Consider the following 17,354-nt stretch of genomic DNA (forward strand, 5'->3'; position numbering starts at 1 on the left):
TCCGGAGCTTCCAGCACACTGGAGCTGGGCGGCCCTGAGTCAGTCACAGTGGGCAGACGAAGCTCCCGTCCCCGAACACGTGGGGCTCCGCTGTGTCCTTCCGATCCGATCCGTGGATGCCTCCGAGGAGAGCAGCTCGGCTCCTTAATTCTCTTCCGCTCTCCCTACCGAATGAGCCCCTCAGAGGAAGGCAGGGGCGAGTCCTGGGTTCCGGCCGCAGTGTGCTTCTGGTTACATTTCGGCTCCAGAAAGGCAGGCTCGCTGCGGAGAGGCCCTGCCTTATCACAGTAGCGAGTCAGGACGGGCCTCCGTGGCGGACGTGGTGTGGATGTGGATGTGGATGTGGGTGTGTGCATGTGTCAGTGTGCACGTTTGTGTATACGTAAGTGGGTGTGTTTGTGTGTGATGTATGTAGTGTGTGTGTGACTTTCACACGCGTCTCCGTAGAGCACAATGTCTCAGAGACACGGGTCTGCGTCCACCTAGTTCGGCCACACCCAGAGTCCTGGTGTGTGGCGTCCTCATTCCTGCTGGCTTGGGCAGTGACCTCCTGAGCGTCTGTTCTGCACCCCCGGAAATGGCAGCCTGGCACAGACCCAGTGCCCAGCTCTGGATTCCTGGGGATCCCCCTGGTCCCATGTGCTCCTCAGACGTCAAGCTCCTGCAGCACACAGACCCGGGCTTTTCCGCTGACCTCTGGTTTTACCCTTTCCTCCTGCTTCCCCTTCAGGTCCCGCCACCCCTTCTTCCTGCCAGGCTCCCCGAACCAGGTGGTGGGAGAGGCTGCTCCCCTTTGCTGGAGGTCCCTGCCCGGCGTCCACACATAAGACAACCTGTCCAGCGAGGCTTTTGTGAGCCACTAGAGCCACCCTACAGCTCACCTGGGCAGCATGTAGGACAGTTCTGTCCCCTCGGTGCCCCGCGTTCTGGATTCCCGTCCCCAGCTTACTGTCCTGACCCTGACAGTCCCAGCTCCTGCCTTCTCCAGCGTTTCCTGCCAGCTCTCTGTGTGGCTCACAAGATTCCTGTCCCTCTGGTCGCTCCACTGACGCGGGGAAGGCTGGGCCTCGTTTGTCCTCCGTCCTGGGCTCCTGACACCCTGCTACTCCCTAGCTGCATCCACCGTCAGCACCTACTCCATCACCCACCCAATCCCTTCTTGTCCCGGTGACTGTGACGACCCTCTGTGGGGTCTCCTGCTTCTGCAGCTGCTCCAGGGGCAGCAGAGTGAGTCTCACAATGTGCGTTAAGATTGTCACTCTCACCTAAATTCTTCAATGACTTCCCAGCGCTCTCACCTTAGAACGCGAACTCCCTACTGTGGCTTACCTGACCCAGCCCGTGTCATCTGGTGCCAACCTTCCTTGAATCGCTCCGTCCCCTGCTTGCTTTGCAATAAACTCATCACCACCTCAGAATCTTTGCATTTGCTGGGCCTGCTGCTGAAATGCTCTCTCTCTAGAGCCTCTCTTGCTTGCCTCTTCTCATGCCCTGGGTCATGGCTGGAACGTCCCCTCCACCTGTCTGAAGCAGTCCCCATGTCCTGGGCAGTCACCTTGCACCTTCTTCTGTCTATTCTGATTCCCTCTGAGGAGTTACCCAGTCTGTGACCACTTGACTCATGATGTTGTCTGTGTCCTCCATGGGTGAGGCCTTGGTTCCAGGACATCGTGTATCTGGCACCTAAGATTCACCTACGAAATACTCAACAAGCGGGTGAGTGAACGAATGAATGGAAGCTGATCCTGACACTGAGTAGATTCAGCTTGAAGCTCACCTGTCTCCTGTCCCATTTCTTTCAAAGATTCCTACAGCCAAGGACTAATGAAGAATTTATTTGTGCTCATGAATATGTATTAGGTCTTTCACGATAAGATGTGCATATTTTAATAAGGAATGTCTAGAGACACAATTTTTAAGTTGAGGGACATCAGCCCAATAACAAGGAGGTAAAATGCTGCTGAGTGTAGCGTGGCTGTGTAGGACATAAGGGCCCTGACCAGCATCAGGTCATAGAACTTGTGGCCTCTGGGGTGCAGTGGGGGGGGGGGCGTAGTGCCCTGGGTGTCAGCACAGAACTAGTGACAAGTGCCCGATAGTCACCTCCTCGGGGGTCTGACACTGGCAAGTCTCTTCCCTCCTCCACGGCTTCAGCACTCAGTCTAAGTGGGGGTCCTGACCTCACAGGGGTGCAAGGCTCAGATGATACAACATCAGGGTCCTGACATTTCCTGAATTATAAGTCTTTGCTCAGGAAATAAATGAGATTATGGTAATGAGTAAAAGTGGCCCTATTTTTGGCTTGGAGAAAGAGAAAAGCCCAAAATAAGTAGCTAAGGACAGTTGTTGGCATCACTCACAAAGAGTTCTGTGGAATTCAGGCAGTTCTGGCTCAGGGGCTCAGGACCCAGGTCCTTCCAGCTGCCTGCTTGCTGGCTGGCTCTTGTTGACCATGAGCTGACAGGATCGCTTCCCAGCTCCACAGTCGCCGTGCCTACGACAGTGCCCAGAGCAGGAAGAAGAGGAATTGAAGTGTCTCCCTGTCACCTCTTCACAAGCGTCTGCAAACTCACATGTGGGTGAGGGCTCTGCCACATGTTCTCCCACTATTTGGCCAAGACCACACCCCGTGCTTCCCCCTAGACCAGGTGCCAGCAGAGAAAATGGCGTTATTGTGATTGAACATTGGTTTCCCAGCAGAGGCACAGCTCCAGGGATGTGCTGGAAATGTGTCTTGCCTCAGTGGCCGGTGGCAGGGCTGGCATCATCACGTTCCCCATGTGTGGGACAATCCACATGAGACAAGTTGTCGCGTTTCCCACCCAAATCTCAGTGTCCCTCTGGGCATTCACTTGTGCAGGAGCCGTGTCCCTGTCTTAGCCCAGAGCTGACACCAACTTTAGATGGAAACGAAACTTCTGCAGGATTTTAACACATATAGAATATCCTACTAATAGGCATTGTCGCCCTTGTTTCTCACCGTCTTACTTCTCTTTCCTCCAAACGTGTTTTCCAGGTGTCTGTGAGGCCCTAACTAGCCTAAGTCTGCTCATTTGCATATTTAAATATGATTTATTTCATCACAAATTATTGTTCTTTTATTTCTTTTTTATAATCCACTTAGGGCGCTGTAATGCATTTTTAAGTAGGTGTGTGATGTTCTAGGTTAATTATTTATGACTTTCATTTCAGGGCAGTAAAGAGATCATTAAGCACATTCTTCATGAGGTTGTGGGGTTGGATAGGGTGGAGACTGCTGGCCTGGATCCATCGAACTGGTGCCCCAGGACAGAGCAGGGGGAGTCTGGGCTCTGGGCTGCATTGGGGTGGGGATGGGTTGAGGTCCAGGGTGGCTACTGGGTTGGCACCAACCACATGGATTGTGTCATCCATCCACAGCCATGTTGGTTACCTGTGCTGCACAGAGCCAGGTGGGTGCTGGGAAGGAGCTGCCTGGAAGCGGGGCAGAGGCACCAAGATGGCCAGTGAGGCAGGGCTGGGCTTGCATTAAGCCCTGAGACTGGACCCTGGGAACTGTCATGCCCAGGTCCTGTTGGCCCTTGGTCACCAGAATTGCACTGATTTATGACCAGGAGAGAATTTGCTGGTGGGAATGAAAGTTGGATTTCTGAGTACATCCCAGAGAGCATGGGGGGAAGGTGTGGTGTATGACCAGTACCCAGCTCATGGGCAGTTCTGAATGAGGCTTCTCTTTCATCTGACACTTCCTGAGCTTGTGTTGAGTACAAGAGGTCATGTACCAGGTGTGGCAGTTTGGGGGCATTGGCCCTGAGCCTGCCCTCAGGAGCTTCCTGTTTGGCCAGAGATGTCGCTAATGGGGGTCATGTTCAAATGAGGCTTAACTGGAGGAAAGGGCTGCATTTTGATTCTTGCTTTATTTTGAATTAAGGAATGAAATAGTTTCTTAAATGTTTATCCTTTACTCTTAAATTATGTTAATCTGTTCATCCAAGGAATATTTATGAGCATCTATTAAGTGCCTGTCTTCATTGTGGGTGCCAGAAATCACAAAAACACAAAAAAGAAGAAGAACAGGAAGGCACAAGAACCCTGGAGAAACAGCCTCCCGACATCTCCGTGCAAGTGTATTTCAAGGTTTATTTGTAGGAAGTTGTCTCATTTTCTCAAGCCTCACACCACCCTTGGCTACTACACGAGTCACCCGGTAGCATGTCCCGGGGGACAAGCACAGAGTCTGACCTGGGAGGACATAGCATATGCACCAAAACAGCTGTAGGGTTTTGCTAGTTTTCATGTGGCAGAACCCTGGGGATGCTGTGTGCAATCAATAAAGCGTGACTGAGGAGGGCGGCGAGTAACAGGGACTTGAGTCAAGCTGGGGACATGGTACACGAGCTTGGGATTCTGAATTGAAGGGTTAGCTCCGGAAGCTGAAGGGTCTCTGTTTACTTAGTGGCAGCCACTCGGTTTAGGATTATAGAACATTCCTTGCATGATGTAAAGGAAGACACCCATGGCTTAGGGACATAGAAGTGTAGTCAGTGACACGCACAATCCCTCCATCAACCCACTCCCTGACCCCAAGGGCCTGGCAGAACCTCGGTTCACCAAGGCAGTGTTAGTCACCTGACAGAGCAACTTCCTCCTCAGAGGTCTCTGTGGGCTCTTCCGAGGGGGCAGGTGTGAGAGGGAAGTCAGGGAGACACTGGATGGTGGGGATGAGGACAAGTGACAGAATTCACCCCTGAAGACAAGATGGGCATACTGACTATGTTTTCCACAGGAAAAGAAGTAGTGGGTTGGGGATTTAGCTCGGTGGCACGGTGCCTGCCTTGTAGGCACAAGATCTTGAGTTCAATTCCCCGTACCAGAAAAAAAAGTAGCAGCAATCAGCATGACCCTCCAGGAACCTTTCCCTATTCATCATGGCATCCTTAGAAATGAGGTAGATGGGCTGTGTACCAAAGCACTGTTTGATCTGTGTCATAGAAAACTCCAGATCCAGTGGCCAGAAACCACCACAATGGACCATCATGGCCTCTCGCCTCATCTCCTCACAGAAGCCAGATGATCAGTGGAATTTTGACACAGATACAAATCACAGTGGACCCAGAAGTTTTGTAGATTCATTCTACCAGTTCTTTGGCAACTGGAATAACTCATGGAGCAAAATCCATGAGTGGAAGCCCTCCCATCAGACTGCAGTTTGGGGTGAATTGCAGAGATCAGTGCCATCCTCAGTGACTTGAAAGATGCCTAGGTGAATCCCATCAGATCCCCACTGACTCACCTGTTTGCCCTGTGTGGAAGCGGATGGGTTTTGTAGCAGGACTTCAAACCTCATCAGGTGGTGAAGCCAATTGTAGCCACTGTCCCAGAAATGTCTTGCTTGAGCAAATCAAGCTGGTCCCCACCTCAGAAACCCCCTCTTGACCTGGAGAATTCGTTAGTTATTTTATCTAAATGAGTTTCTAAGGATGAGGAGAAGCAGTTTCACCTACTTGGCAGAGCCAGCAGTACATGTTCACATAGTCCTGCCCCAAGGCTGCACTGATGCCCCTGCTTTGGCCACAGTACAGACTTCAGTGTTAACTAAGTATTGAAAAATCAAAATACAAAGAGAGAACACTAAGGCAGGGGTTGGTAAACTATTGTTCATGGGTGGGCTGACTGTTTTTGTAAATAAAGTTCTTTTGGAGCACAGCCGTGACCATTTGTTTAGTTACTGCTGTGGCTGCTGTCAACAAGGATAGAGGTGAATAGTTACAACAGAGATCATGTGGCTTGCAAGTCTCTAATATTTACTGTGTGGCCCTTTAGGAAAAAATGTGCTGAGCCCTGCACTAAGGGGTCAGAGAGGTAGCAGCTGAGACTTGCAGAAACAGTGGGGCTGAAAATCGTCTGGCACTGGCTGGTTGAGGATGCTGGTGTATCTAAGGGCACCATGGTGACATTAACAAGGACATATTAAAAATAGGAAGAAGCAAAACCAGGAGAGGAAGCAGTCAGGAAAGAGCAAGTACTTTCTTCCTCTGCCAGGCTCTCAGTCTTCCTTTAGTGCCCTTTGGGGGCGAAGCCCCATAGGAAGTCATCAGTAAAGCCCCACAGGAAGCCTCCAGTGACTCCTCAGTGTGGTTGCAGAGTTGTTGCCCTTTACCATAAGGAGCACCGGGCGTGTGGGGAGTTGCTGCAGCCAGAAGCCCACTGTCCTCTTCATTCTGATAATTGCACAAAGAATATAAATTCAGCAATATGTGTGTGATCAGTGGTCCCATTGTTTTCCCCCCTAAGAAACAAAGTTCTGGGATATCCACACTCAGGGGTCATGATTTCCCAGTAGTTGATAATATCAAGGCTCCTTTATTCCCCCTCCCAGTAAATCTAATTTATATGGATGGGGAGATTAGGCAGTGCATTTCCTGGCATCAGAAGGCTGTGAATCATTCACAAGGCTTTAGGAAACTTGGGGAGATTAAGGTTTTGCATAATGCAAATCAGGAGAAGATGTTGGCGCTGCCTCACTGTGGATGCAATTAGTGCAATGTGCACCACAAGAAATTCATTTTCCTGGGACAGAGAAAGGTCTGCTTGGTATGCAAAAGAGCATGGTTATTTGCAACACAAGAGCCCAGAACTCAGTTAGGAGAGCACCCTGTGACTGTTTGATTTGCAGCTTTAAAGAATTTAAGGATGAATAAAACATTGAATTAATTTTCAAAGGACCGTTGTGAAATGGCATAAGATCTAAGTGTACAGTGAAAACAAGAGTCAAAGCTATGCCTGTGTTGTGCCCTGGGCTTGGGTCTTGAATCTTTTGTGCTACCTGGAATCCTCTCCCAACTCATCAGGTCCAACTCAAGTCCCCTCTTCCAGGAAGTCCTCCGAGCTCACCCCAGCCCATCCACACCTCCTTTGTCTGATCAAAGTTCACTCATTCAGTACGCACTGGCTGACCATCCACCGTGTGTCAGGCACTTGCAGTACCAGGCACATGGGACAGAGTAGCCAGTGAAACAGCCAATGATGTGCTTCTTGGAGCTGACATTCTAGTGGAGAAAGAGACGTTGTCAATGTATAGAAGATGCTGGATGCTACAGAGTGAAGAAAGTCATGGGGCAGGGGCAGTTTGTAGGGAGGACAGGAAAGGCCAGGAGCTAGGGATGGTCAGGGAGGGCCTGGGGTGGTGACATTTACACAGGGAACAATGGGTGGCTGGCAGATGCGGGTGTCCTGGGAGATAGTCACGGGCGTGGAGGAGCAGGTGCTATGGTTATTGGTGGAATAATGGCCAGGGCCGGGGCGGTGGGTGTGCAGAAGGGGAGGAGAGGGAGATGAGTCCCAGTGAGCAGCACCAAGATTGCATGAGTCCCGTTCATTCATTCATCCATTCACCTAATTCATTCATTCATTCATTGAACAAATACTTTCACGGCTTGTGAGCCAGGACTTGCAGTTGTAGACCTGGGAATCCTGCTCCTGTGGGATTGTATTCTGCTGGAGAAATAGAGAATAAATAAACCAGCAAAGTAATTTCAGAGTGTGATGGGGAGACATGAGAGTGACACGGTCAAGAAGGTGGGCCTGGAAATTCACCACTGGCTGCCAGGCCCAGGGTGCTGGGGGAGTTCTTACAAGTGACTGTTAACTTCCTCCTAAGCCCATTTAGCAAGTGGGGCAACAGCGGCTCCCTGGGGGCAGGGACTGTAGCTTCTGCTTTTTGCTCTCCCTCTACAGAGTCTGGGAATGTCGGCAAGTAGAATGAATTCCCTTCTCCTTCTCCTGGGGTCAGCATGAGACTCCAGGAGGTTCTTAGAAATACAACGTCCTCTGCCCTCTCCCCGCTGGGTGGCCAAGACTCAGCGCTGGATGAGTGTGGAGGAGCAACTGGATTTGGGGTGAGAATCCCCAGCTGGGGGCTCCTCTCCCACCCAATGTAGTCACTGTGGGCTGAGGGCTGGTGGAGGCTATGTCGCAGCACAGGGCTGTGCCTGCTCTGGGTGCACCAGACCAGGGGAGTGGGCACAGGGCCCAGCTGCAGAGCAGAGGCTGGCAGGGCTGGCTCTCAGCTCTGCTGCCCTGGCTCTGACCTCAGGCCGACCAGGCAGGGGACAGTGGCTCTCTTCTGTGGGGCCTCGGGGGCTCCTGCTCCAGCTGCCCATGCTTTGGTCTCCATGCAGCCACAGGGAGCTCTTCGGGTTCCAGATCTGACCTCACCCCTCCCTGCTCAGAACCTCCCATGGCTCCCTCTCCACACCCAGAGAGAGCCCAGGCCTGAGAGGACACCAGCGACCACGCTCCTGAGCCAGGCTGCGCTGGGGTCTCCTGGGAGATGTCCCATGAATGTCATCACTGCCTTTCTCACTGGGGACCCCCACGAGCATCTGCTCAATGCATGCACTGAGGAAGGAAGAGTTGGGTGAAGTGTGGGGTGTCCCCAGAGCCCCAGGGACATGTGGGGACACAGGGGAGGGGCCTGGAAGGTCCTCAGTGGCAGCCGCTCCCTTTAGGGGCAGTTTCTTCTCAGTCCACAGCACTGAGCTGCTCTGCTGCCCCATGGCTCAGGGGTGTCCCTTTCAAACATGGGGGTCCTGCTGGCCGTCCCCCTCTGATGGCTGCAGAAGGGAGGGAGGGAAAACAGATGTGATTTTGCCCCTGGAGGACCCAGGGCTGGGAGGCGCTGAGTGACACCTCGAAGACGCCTTTGTCCTGGTCGCTCGGCCTCTGGTGGGGACGCGGCCTCAGGCCTGTCTGCCAGGCCAGGCCAGCATGGTGGACCTCTGTCTGGCCATCTCCCCATTTTTATGTGAGAGGCAGGCAGGACATGGCTGGGCTGGGGCCGCCATCTGCTCTGGGCTGCATTGTGCCGAGAGCTTCGTGTGCTCCAGCAGGGGAGGGGTGGCTCCAGGCAGAGGTCTCAGGAGGAAGTGGAAGAAGGGGCTCCAGGCTGGCCATGTGGATGGGGACGCTGAGGGCAGAGCTGTGCCGGGCCGCTGTCACCATCTGTGCTCCTCCCTTCTGAGGCCGTTCTGGGGTCAGCCTGGCCCAGGGGAGCCCCCTCCTCAGCCCGGGCCAGGGCGGCATGTGCAGCGGGTGCTCAACCTTCTCAGCTGGCAGCCAGTCCCCGGGTGCTCTGGGTCTGGGGTGTCCTGGGCTGCGCCTGCCACCAGAGCTCTTGGGCCTGTGACGGCTGCCTGGGAAGGGGCCTCAGGCTTCCTCCTGGCTCCTCTTCTCTCACAACCTCCCAATTTCTGATGAGCAGGGGAAAAGATGCTGCACAACACAGAGTTCATTTCAATATTAATTCTGGAACCTCGTTTTCAGCAGATAATGAAATTACTCTTTAATGACAAGCACAATGTCTGTGCCTTCCCTGGGAGCAGGGTCGGGTGGGTGTAAGGGCAGAGACAGGAAGGAGCTGTGTGGCACCACCCAGGCCTGGCGAGTCCCTCAGCTCCCAGCACCAGACTCAGTATGGGCTGTCACCAGGCTGGGCCCAGTGAATGGCGCTCCTGTGTTACATCGGCAGATGTCCCTTGAAGTTCTGCTTCCTGTGGAGAGATGTCCCCTCATGACAGCTCCCTCCTCCCTGACCCCCTAAAAATGCTCAGAAAGGGACCAAGTTCCCACAAAAACGAGAAAATGGATTCACTTTGGCCAGCACTGGAGAGGAGCGGCTCTCAGCTTGGGGCCAGGCTGCAGAGAGGTCTGGAGTGAGAAGAGTCCTAGCCCTGGGCTTCTGGTACCCACAGAGACGTCAGCACAGTGGCTACAGAAAGACACTGCGACTGTGATGACTATGTGGGGGCACAGTGGCCTGAATCCCTGCTTGTTCCTTAGAGCCCCTCCCCCCTTCTTCCTGGTCTCCCCTCACTGGGTGTCAATGCTGCCCAGCCCAAGGTGAGGGCCAGAGGGAGCTCCCAGGGTGCCACCTCCTGGCCCCTGTCCAGTGTGGCCTAAGGACTGGCACTCTGATCACCAAGTGCTTGGGCCAGGACATCCTAATGGGCACAGACTTTGGAGCCAGAGGAGCTGGTTCAGATCCTGGTGGAGAGATTCCACTTGGCATTGAAGAGTAATTTAATTATCTGCTGAAAACGAGGTTCCAGAATTAATATTGAAATGAACTCTGGCTCTGTGGTACAGCATTTCTTCACCTGCTCATCAAAAATTGGGAGGTTGTGGGAGAAGAGGAGCCAGGAGGAAGCCTGAGGCCCCTTCCCAGGCAGCCGTCACAGGCCCAAGAGCTCTGGTGGCAGGCGCAGCCCAGGACACCCCAGACCCAGAGCACCCTGGGACCTGGGTGAGCCAGGGAGGATAGAGTCGGAACTGGTCAGGGGCCAGAGAGTGGGTTCAGCGTGTTCAGGGCCCAGGGAAGGCAGCCGAGCACACTGAGCTCACAGAGGAGCTGCTGCCCTCTGAGGGCTGTTTCCAGACTCAACACCCTGCTGCAGGTCTTGGCTCAGAGTCACTTTGGAATGAGGTGGTCCTTGGTGTCCCCATGGAAGCTCCCAGCCCCATCCTGGCCACTTGCTCTGCTGCTGACCCCTCAGTTCCTGTCCCGTGCTTACCATCAGGGACAATGTGTATTGTACTTTGTGACTGCTGTCTGGAGATGGCTGTAAGATGTAAGTCCTGCACTGCAGGATCCCCTATTCTTTCACTGTGACATCCTAGGGGTTGAGCCAAAGGCACCTGAGGAGCAGCAGGGAAAGGTGTCCCCATGGAGCCTGGAAGGAGGAAAACCCTGTCATGGGGATGTAGGATGGATGCTTAGGGTGACCTGAACCGACAGCTGTTACTGCCCCAGCCCCGCCTCTTGGTCTTGTCACTTCTTCAGCTTGTTGGTTCTTTGTCTGGAGGGAACAGAAGTTGTGTTGATGACTACAACTTGATAGTCTTAAAAGGAGTAGTGGTTATTCCAACATTACTGGTTTTGAAATTGTTTTAGCTATTCTAGTTCTCTTGCTTTGCCCAATGCATTCCAGAATTAGCTTATGTATTTGTATAAACAATCTTGCTAGAATTTTTAATTAATATCACATTAAATCTGTACATCAGCTAGAGAAGAATTCACCTTACTATTTTCTATTTTTTTGTACTTTTTTTAGTACATGTTTGCAATACATAATGTTTACATTAGTTTTTCATTTCATTTCTCTTCCCTCCCTTCCCCCCCTCCATATCTTGATCCCCTTCCCACTTGAGAAAGATCTATCTCCCTACTTCCTATTATCTCTCTTTAATTTGGCTCTTTATTTATAATTTGGGTTTCCTCATATGAGAAATCAGGCAAAATTTACTATTTTAGCCAGGGATTTAGCTCAGTCGTGCTGCCACCTGCCTTGCAAGGGTAAGGTCCCAAGTTCGATTCCTGGTACCAAAAAAAAAAGTTACTATTTTAAATAATCTTCCAATCCATGAACATGGTATGTCTTTCCATTAATTTAGGTCTTCCTTGATGTTTTTCATCAGTGTTTTATAATTTAAACTGTACAAATCCTGTCCATATTTGTTAGATTATGTATTTCCTTTGCAGGAGTTTTTCTATATGGCCTTTAATTTTTTTCTAATACTACATTGCTATTATTTAGAAACATGATTGGTGTTAAGAAAAAGAAAAAAGAAACTTCATAGCTGAGAACGGGTCTTTATTAGAGGCCTGAGAGGGACCAATTTGGTTGAAGTGACCAGAAAGTCTCTTATCGTTGATAGGGTTCTCATAGAGCAGTGGAGAGGAGTTGTAACAAAGGAAATTTTTGTTATGCTGAGGTTGTCAAAGCAAGGGGTGAAGGGGAGTTGTGTTTGCTCAATGGGGGGGGCACAGTTCCCTCAAGGACAGTGATCCTTAGGCTGTCACAGCTGCTGCCTGCAGTTTATGAGAGGGGAGGAAAGCTGTGGTCTCTGGGCCTTAACAGCTTGGGACTCTTGTTCAAGGAAAGGAAACCTGGAGTCCATGAGGTTCAAAGAGAAAGGGGCTGAAGGGCCTGCAGTGGCGGGAGTCTCGTTCCTTCAGTTGGTTTTTCTGCGTTGACTTTCTCTTTTATTTCTTTTCTTGACTTCAGATGGTGCTTTTTAAAAATTGTAATTGTTGCCCTTTATTTTTTTTTCACATAAAACCCTGGTTTCTTTCAACAGCAGAAAAATAAACTCTGCAGGGCCTGCTTCCCCACACAGCCCACCTGCTGGAGCTGCGGAGTGGCCCCAGTCACAGGCACACACTCTCCTGCAGCCGGTGGTCACTTGCCCACCCTTCAGCCATCTGCAGCTATAACCCCTGCCCTGGAAGTTGGGTGGAGGACAGCAATGTGCTCATCCTTTGTCCCCTCTTCCTGACAGCTGTGGGGTGACATCCATGGAATTGCATTGCTCAGACCGAGGTTACATGGCAGCCCCATGCAGAGGATATTGTTAAACCACTTGAATGTGGGCGGGGAAGAGCTTCCACTGTGACCCTGATGATGGGGGTACAGACTGTGGGGTCTCCTGTCCCCAGTGCCATCTGTCTCTGGTTTTCCCAGAGGCTCAGAGCCCTGGGTCCTCTTGAATCCATTCCTGTCCCTGCTCAGAGCAGCCAGGCAGAGGCTCTGGTTTGCAGGAAGAACTCAGGCCCTATGGTGGGAAGTTCCATGTAGAGCTGGGGACCGAGACCCAGGAAGTCCTTGATCTGTAGCAGGAAGTTGCTCTGGCCCCAGCCCAGCACACTTATCTTTAATGGATTGGAGAGACAAAGGGAAAGCTGTGGGGTCCCGGCCTGAGCACCCAGGGGGTCTGGTCATCCTGTGGCTGCTCCCTCAGAGGCCAGAGTGGCTTTGTTGGGGGTGGCCAGGGCCGGAGAGGCCCCTGGTCATGGTCATACCCTACCTCCCACCATCTTGCAAGGCCCGAGAACTTCCCTCTACCTAGGGGTCCAGGTCACTGCTGTACAAGGACAGGCTTGTCACATGGTTGCTCAAAGCAAAGCTGGGAGCCCTGTATCTTCCATGGTGGCCTCCAGCCCCTTTCCCCTCCTGCCTTGCTCTGTGACCTGTGAGGCTGAGTGGAGCTCCTTCGCCTCTGGTTTTGGGTCTGTCTACCCAGTAGGGAGCCCCAGCAGGGGGTTAGGGTGGTGATGTCGAGGTGCTAGTTCATCTGGGTCCCTCCTTTTGGGGTCACCTTGGCCTGCCTCTGCCCTGGCCTCCCTTCTGGCCTCATTACAGGCAGATGTTTCCTGTCCCAGGGCCTTTGCGCTTGCTGCTCCTGCTGCCTGGGTGGCTCCTCCCCAGCTCCTCCCATGTTTCACTGAGCAGTGCTGCTGTGGTTGAGCTGAGGAAGCCTGGAGAGGGAGAACAGGGGCTCCTCTTGACCAAGTGGTGCTGGGGCAGGATGGAGCTCAGTGGACCTGGAGCTCTGAGGAGGGGTCTGAGTGGGAGGCAGGTGTCTGAGGTCATGGGTGGCTGTGTTTTCCTCAGTGCTGTCTCCTCAGGGGCGACTTCTGCAGCTCTGCCCAGGGATCCCTGAAGCATCACACGGGTGTCATCACAAGGTGATCTTACTGGGTTATTGGTAGACTAAGGGGTTTGTAGATGGAGATGAGCTCGCTCGAGCCCCTTCCATTCACGTGTGTACAGATCATAGGATAAGGTGGGATACACGACCCTTCCTCTCATTCACTCATTCATTCACTCACTCAGTCATTCATTTATCTGTTCATTCACTCGCTCAGCAGTTCCTATCCAGTGGGTGCTTAATAACACAGGGGCAGTGGGGTTGTGAACCCAGGTGTGGACACACTCCCACGCATCTGTACCACATGTCCAGGCACCACAGACGGGCAGCACTCGTGCTCAGTATGGAGGTGACTCTGGAGCATCCCTCCACATAGTTCTCCCTTCTCTCCTTAGGGAGGAAAGAATTTAGCTGTCACACAGTTGCCTGAAATAATGACTCCATTTCTCAGCTTCCTTTGCAGTGAGATGTGGCTATGTGAAGTCATTGTCACCAGGGCCCACAAGGACTATGTATAATTTTTAGAAAATGTCTTCAAGGAAGAGGGACACATGTTTTTGCGTCTTTCTCAGTACTGCTAACTGAAATGTGAGTGTGATCACTGGAGCTCAAGCAACCTTCTTGGATTATGAGGTGGAAGCCATGGTGCTGTTGACAGGATGTTAGAAAGAGCTGGAATCCTCAATCACAGTGAGGCTATTCCAGGAGCCCTGGCTGCTTAGTTCTGGCTTTGATTATCAAAGAGGGAAATAATCTTGTGTCTTGCCTGAGGCACTTTTAGGATGAGTTTATTTTCCCTTGCAGCCGAATCTCCTACTGACTGATACACAGCTTCTAGTCTGTTTGCCTAACTGGAAACCATTGGGAGGACCCATTCCCATTCCTCCCGACAGTGCTCACAGTGCAAGCAGACGCTGGGTTACCCAGACTCAGCTTGGGGACAACAGCCTCTGTGGGTCTCCACTCCAGGAGCAATTCTGGAGGGGAGGAAGCCCCCTCAAGGTGCCACTGTCTGCGCCATTGTCACAGCCGATGACATCACGTGGCTTGGGGGGCCCAGTCCTCTGCCTCCTGAGCCCCACCCCAGGCCCAGACCACCTGCTGCTCCCCAGATGTCCCCGCTGGACTCCTGGGTCACAGTGAAGGTCTCCGAGCCTATGGCAGCCCTGTTCCTCCACTGCCTGAGGATTTACTTCTCCCCAGAAAGTCCCATCCTTGGACCCCACCTCCCGGAGTCAGAACTGCTCAGGGCCCCCACAGGCCCGTGGCTGTCCTTGGGTTTTCTCTCCCACGAGGACGTGGCATCAGATGGCTCACAGATAGGGCCACGGTATGTCACAGTGTGCCATGAAAACAGAGATACAACTTTGAACCGCTGCAGATATTTAACAGTAATGAAATTATGCTCCAGGTCTTATAAAGATGGCCATAAATCTGCAGTTCATGTTGATTATATGTGGGCCCGCCAATGTAATAAAAATGTATGAATTGTACATTATAACTGTACTGCTCTAAGCCCATAAATTTGATATAAAACTAACATATGAGCTGTAACAGGCATTAAACATTTCATTAGCTCTGGCTTTGCTTGTCTTTTTAGAATTTAAGGTATCTGTTTTGGAATCATTTGGGTGGCCCGAGACTGGATGCAAAGCTGCTGTGGGGAACTTGCACACTCAGCAGACAAGGGCATCTGAAATTTCTGCTGTTGGCCTTGGAGAGCAGCCTGTGGCTCCTGAGTCCCTGTGGGGGACAGGAGGTGGGTAATTCGGGGACCTGCTGTGTGCTGTGTTCTCATGTTTAGTTTTATCATTGTCTGTAAAGCCATTTGTCCATGAATAAATGTAGAAATTGCTGTTTGTTTTAGAGCACTGTAATCTTTGTATTTTTTTTTAACTGGAAAAGATGTAAGCCCACTTTAAACCAAAATGGGAAGTTATTGGTCTAGCAGTGGGCAAGTTTGGGGGTTTCAGGAAGGGCTGGATCCAGGAGCCCTACTGTTACTGTAAAGTACCTGTCTGTATCTCTCTGTTCTGAGTCCTGGATGTTAGCCTGATTCACCGGAAGCTTCTTCCTTTAGAGTAAGTGATCGCCCTGACCCTGCTCGGCCAGCCCGGAGGAGAGATGCTTCCTCCTTGGCCAGAGCTCCAGGAATGTTCCAGGCTCTCACTGGGCTTGGGTTGAAAGCCCACCCTGGTGCAGATGTGGGGCTCATCTCCACCCAAAAGTCACGGGCTGCATCGGGCCTGAGCTGGCCGCTCGGGATATTTGGTTGCCAGCAACAGAAGCTGAGTCTGGGGGTGCTCGGATAGCCAGAGGGGCCAGGGACAGACTGGGGACAGGTGACAGCCCCAGCAGAGCCCCGCACAGTGGAAGGAGCCCTGTGGGGAGGACCCTGGGTCGATGGACAACCGAGAGAATGGGAGATGGACGAAGAGCTGCTCAGACCTGACACAGATGCCCCAACTTCTTGTCTGTTCAGCGCCTAACGATGGCCTGGCTTCGAGACCCTGGTGCCGGCGTGTGCTCCTCCTCTCTCCCTCCCCTGGTCCCCGGATCCCACTTCCCTCTCCTCTCTTTATAGTTCGCAGGGCAGAGTCCTCAGGATCACCTCATTGCCAGACCCTATATGACTGGCAAATTTTATTCCCAGATTTCCCAAATCCAAGATCCCGGCCCTACTGATCACGGACCTAGAACACTTTGCTAAGCACATAGATATCTCACTGAGTCCCCATGACAACCCGGAAAAGAGGCTCATTACTGTGCCCATTTTACAGACGGAACCTGAGTGAGACTCAGAGAGGTAAAGGGTAGAGAGGTCTTTCAAGGTCACTCTACCTGGTGGCCTCACCTCTAGGACTCAAACCCCAAAGTCCTCCATCCTTTGCCTCAGTATCTCCTGCTTAGGTGGCTGCAACATAACGCTTCACCCTCCCCGGGATGACGGAACCATAATCCCAGATGCCAGGCTCACAATTAGGGAAGCTTCCCAGCCACAGTGGTCTCCTCTCTGTTTCTCAGACATGACAGGTGGGCCGGTCTCAGGGCCTTTGCACCTGCTGCACCCTCTGCCTGGGACTCCCTCTCCCAGCCACCTGCTGGCTGCCTTCCTCTCCCTCTGTCTTTCTGTGCTCTGAGGCCCACCCTGACCACCAGTGTCTAATTACAGCCCCAGCCCCTCCCCTTCCTCATGTCACTGTGGAGCACTGCTTTATCGCATCTTTTTCTCTTGTTTTCTTTACCCTGTTTGCTCTGCACTAGAATGTTGCTCTGTGGAGCAAGGTTTTTGTCTGTCTTGTTTGTTGCTGGATCCTCAGGGCCTAGAATGTGCCTGGCACACAGCCAATGCTCAGCAGATGTTTGTGCATTGAACAGATGTGAAGGGAAGGAATGGCGGCTGAAGAATGCAGGGTTAGCCTGGCTGGGGGCAGTCACGTGTGCCAGGAAAGATATGAAAGAGCCACCAGGAAAAGACAGGGAAACAGCAAGTGCAAAGGTCCTGAGGCAGGAGCCAGTGCACTGAGACGGAGGAGGAAGCAGGCAAGTGGGGCTGTGGTTGAATAAGTGAGGGGGGATAGAGGGCCGGGGAGGTGAGTTTGGAAGATCAGCAGGGGCCGGACTGCGCGGGGCCTTGGAAGGCATGATGAGGGGTTTAGATTTTATTCTAAGAGCACTAGGGAGCCACTGAGCATTTCAGAGTTGATTTACTTTTTTTTTTTTTTTTTTTTTTGGTGCTGGGGATTGAACTCGGGTCCTTGCACTTGTGCAACAGGCAGTGAAACCACTGAGTTAAATCCCCAGCCCTTGATTTACTTTTTTAAAGCTCAAACTGACAGGAATGTGGGTGTGGACCAAAGCGGGCCAGAGCAGAAGCCAGGAGACTA

General features: G+C 52.1%; 1 protein-coding gene across 1 annotated transcript in view; it reads left to right on the top strand.

Moving 5' to 3' along the window:
* The window catches only part of Prex1 (phosphatidylinositol-3,4,5-trisphosphate dependent Rac exchange factor 1), a 192,304-nt gene extending 177,215 nt beyond the window's left edge, over positions 1–15,089 (top strand). The window contains exon 40 of the mRNA XM_087197739.1: positions 15,068–15,089. Coding sequence (XP_087053865.1) covers positions 15,068–15,074 — 7 coding nt within the window. The 3' untranslated portion in view covers positions 15,075–15,089. The remainder of the gene's footprint in view (positions 1–15,067) is intronic.
* Positions 15,090–17,354: the final 2,265 nt, after the last annotated feature.

The sequence above is a fragment of the Heterocephalus glaber genome, unplaced genomic scaffold, assembly GCF_053883595.1.
Source record: "Heterocephalus glaber isolate CG9 unplaced genomic scaffold, H.glaber_assembly_v1.0 deba00001673, whole genome shotgun sequence".
Taxonomy (NCBI): domain Eukaryota; kingdom Metazoa; phylum Chordata; class Mammalia; order Rodentia; family Bathyergidae; genus Heterocephalus; species Heterocephalus glaber.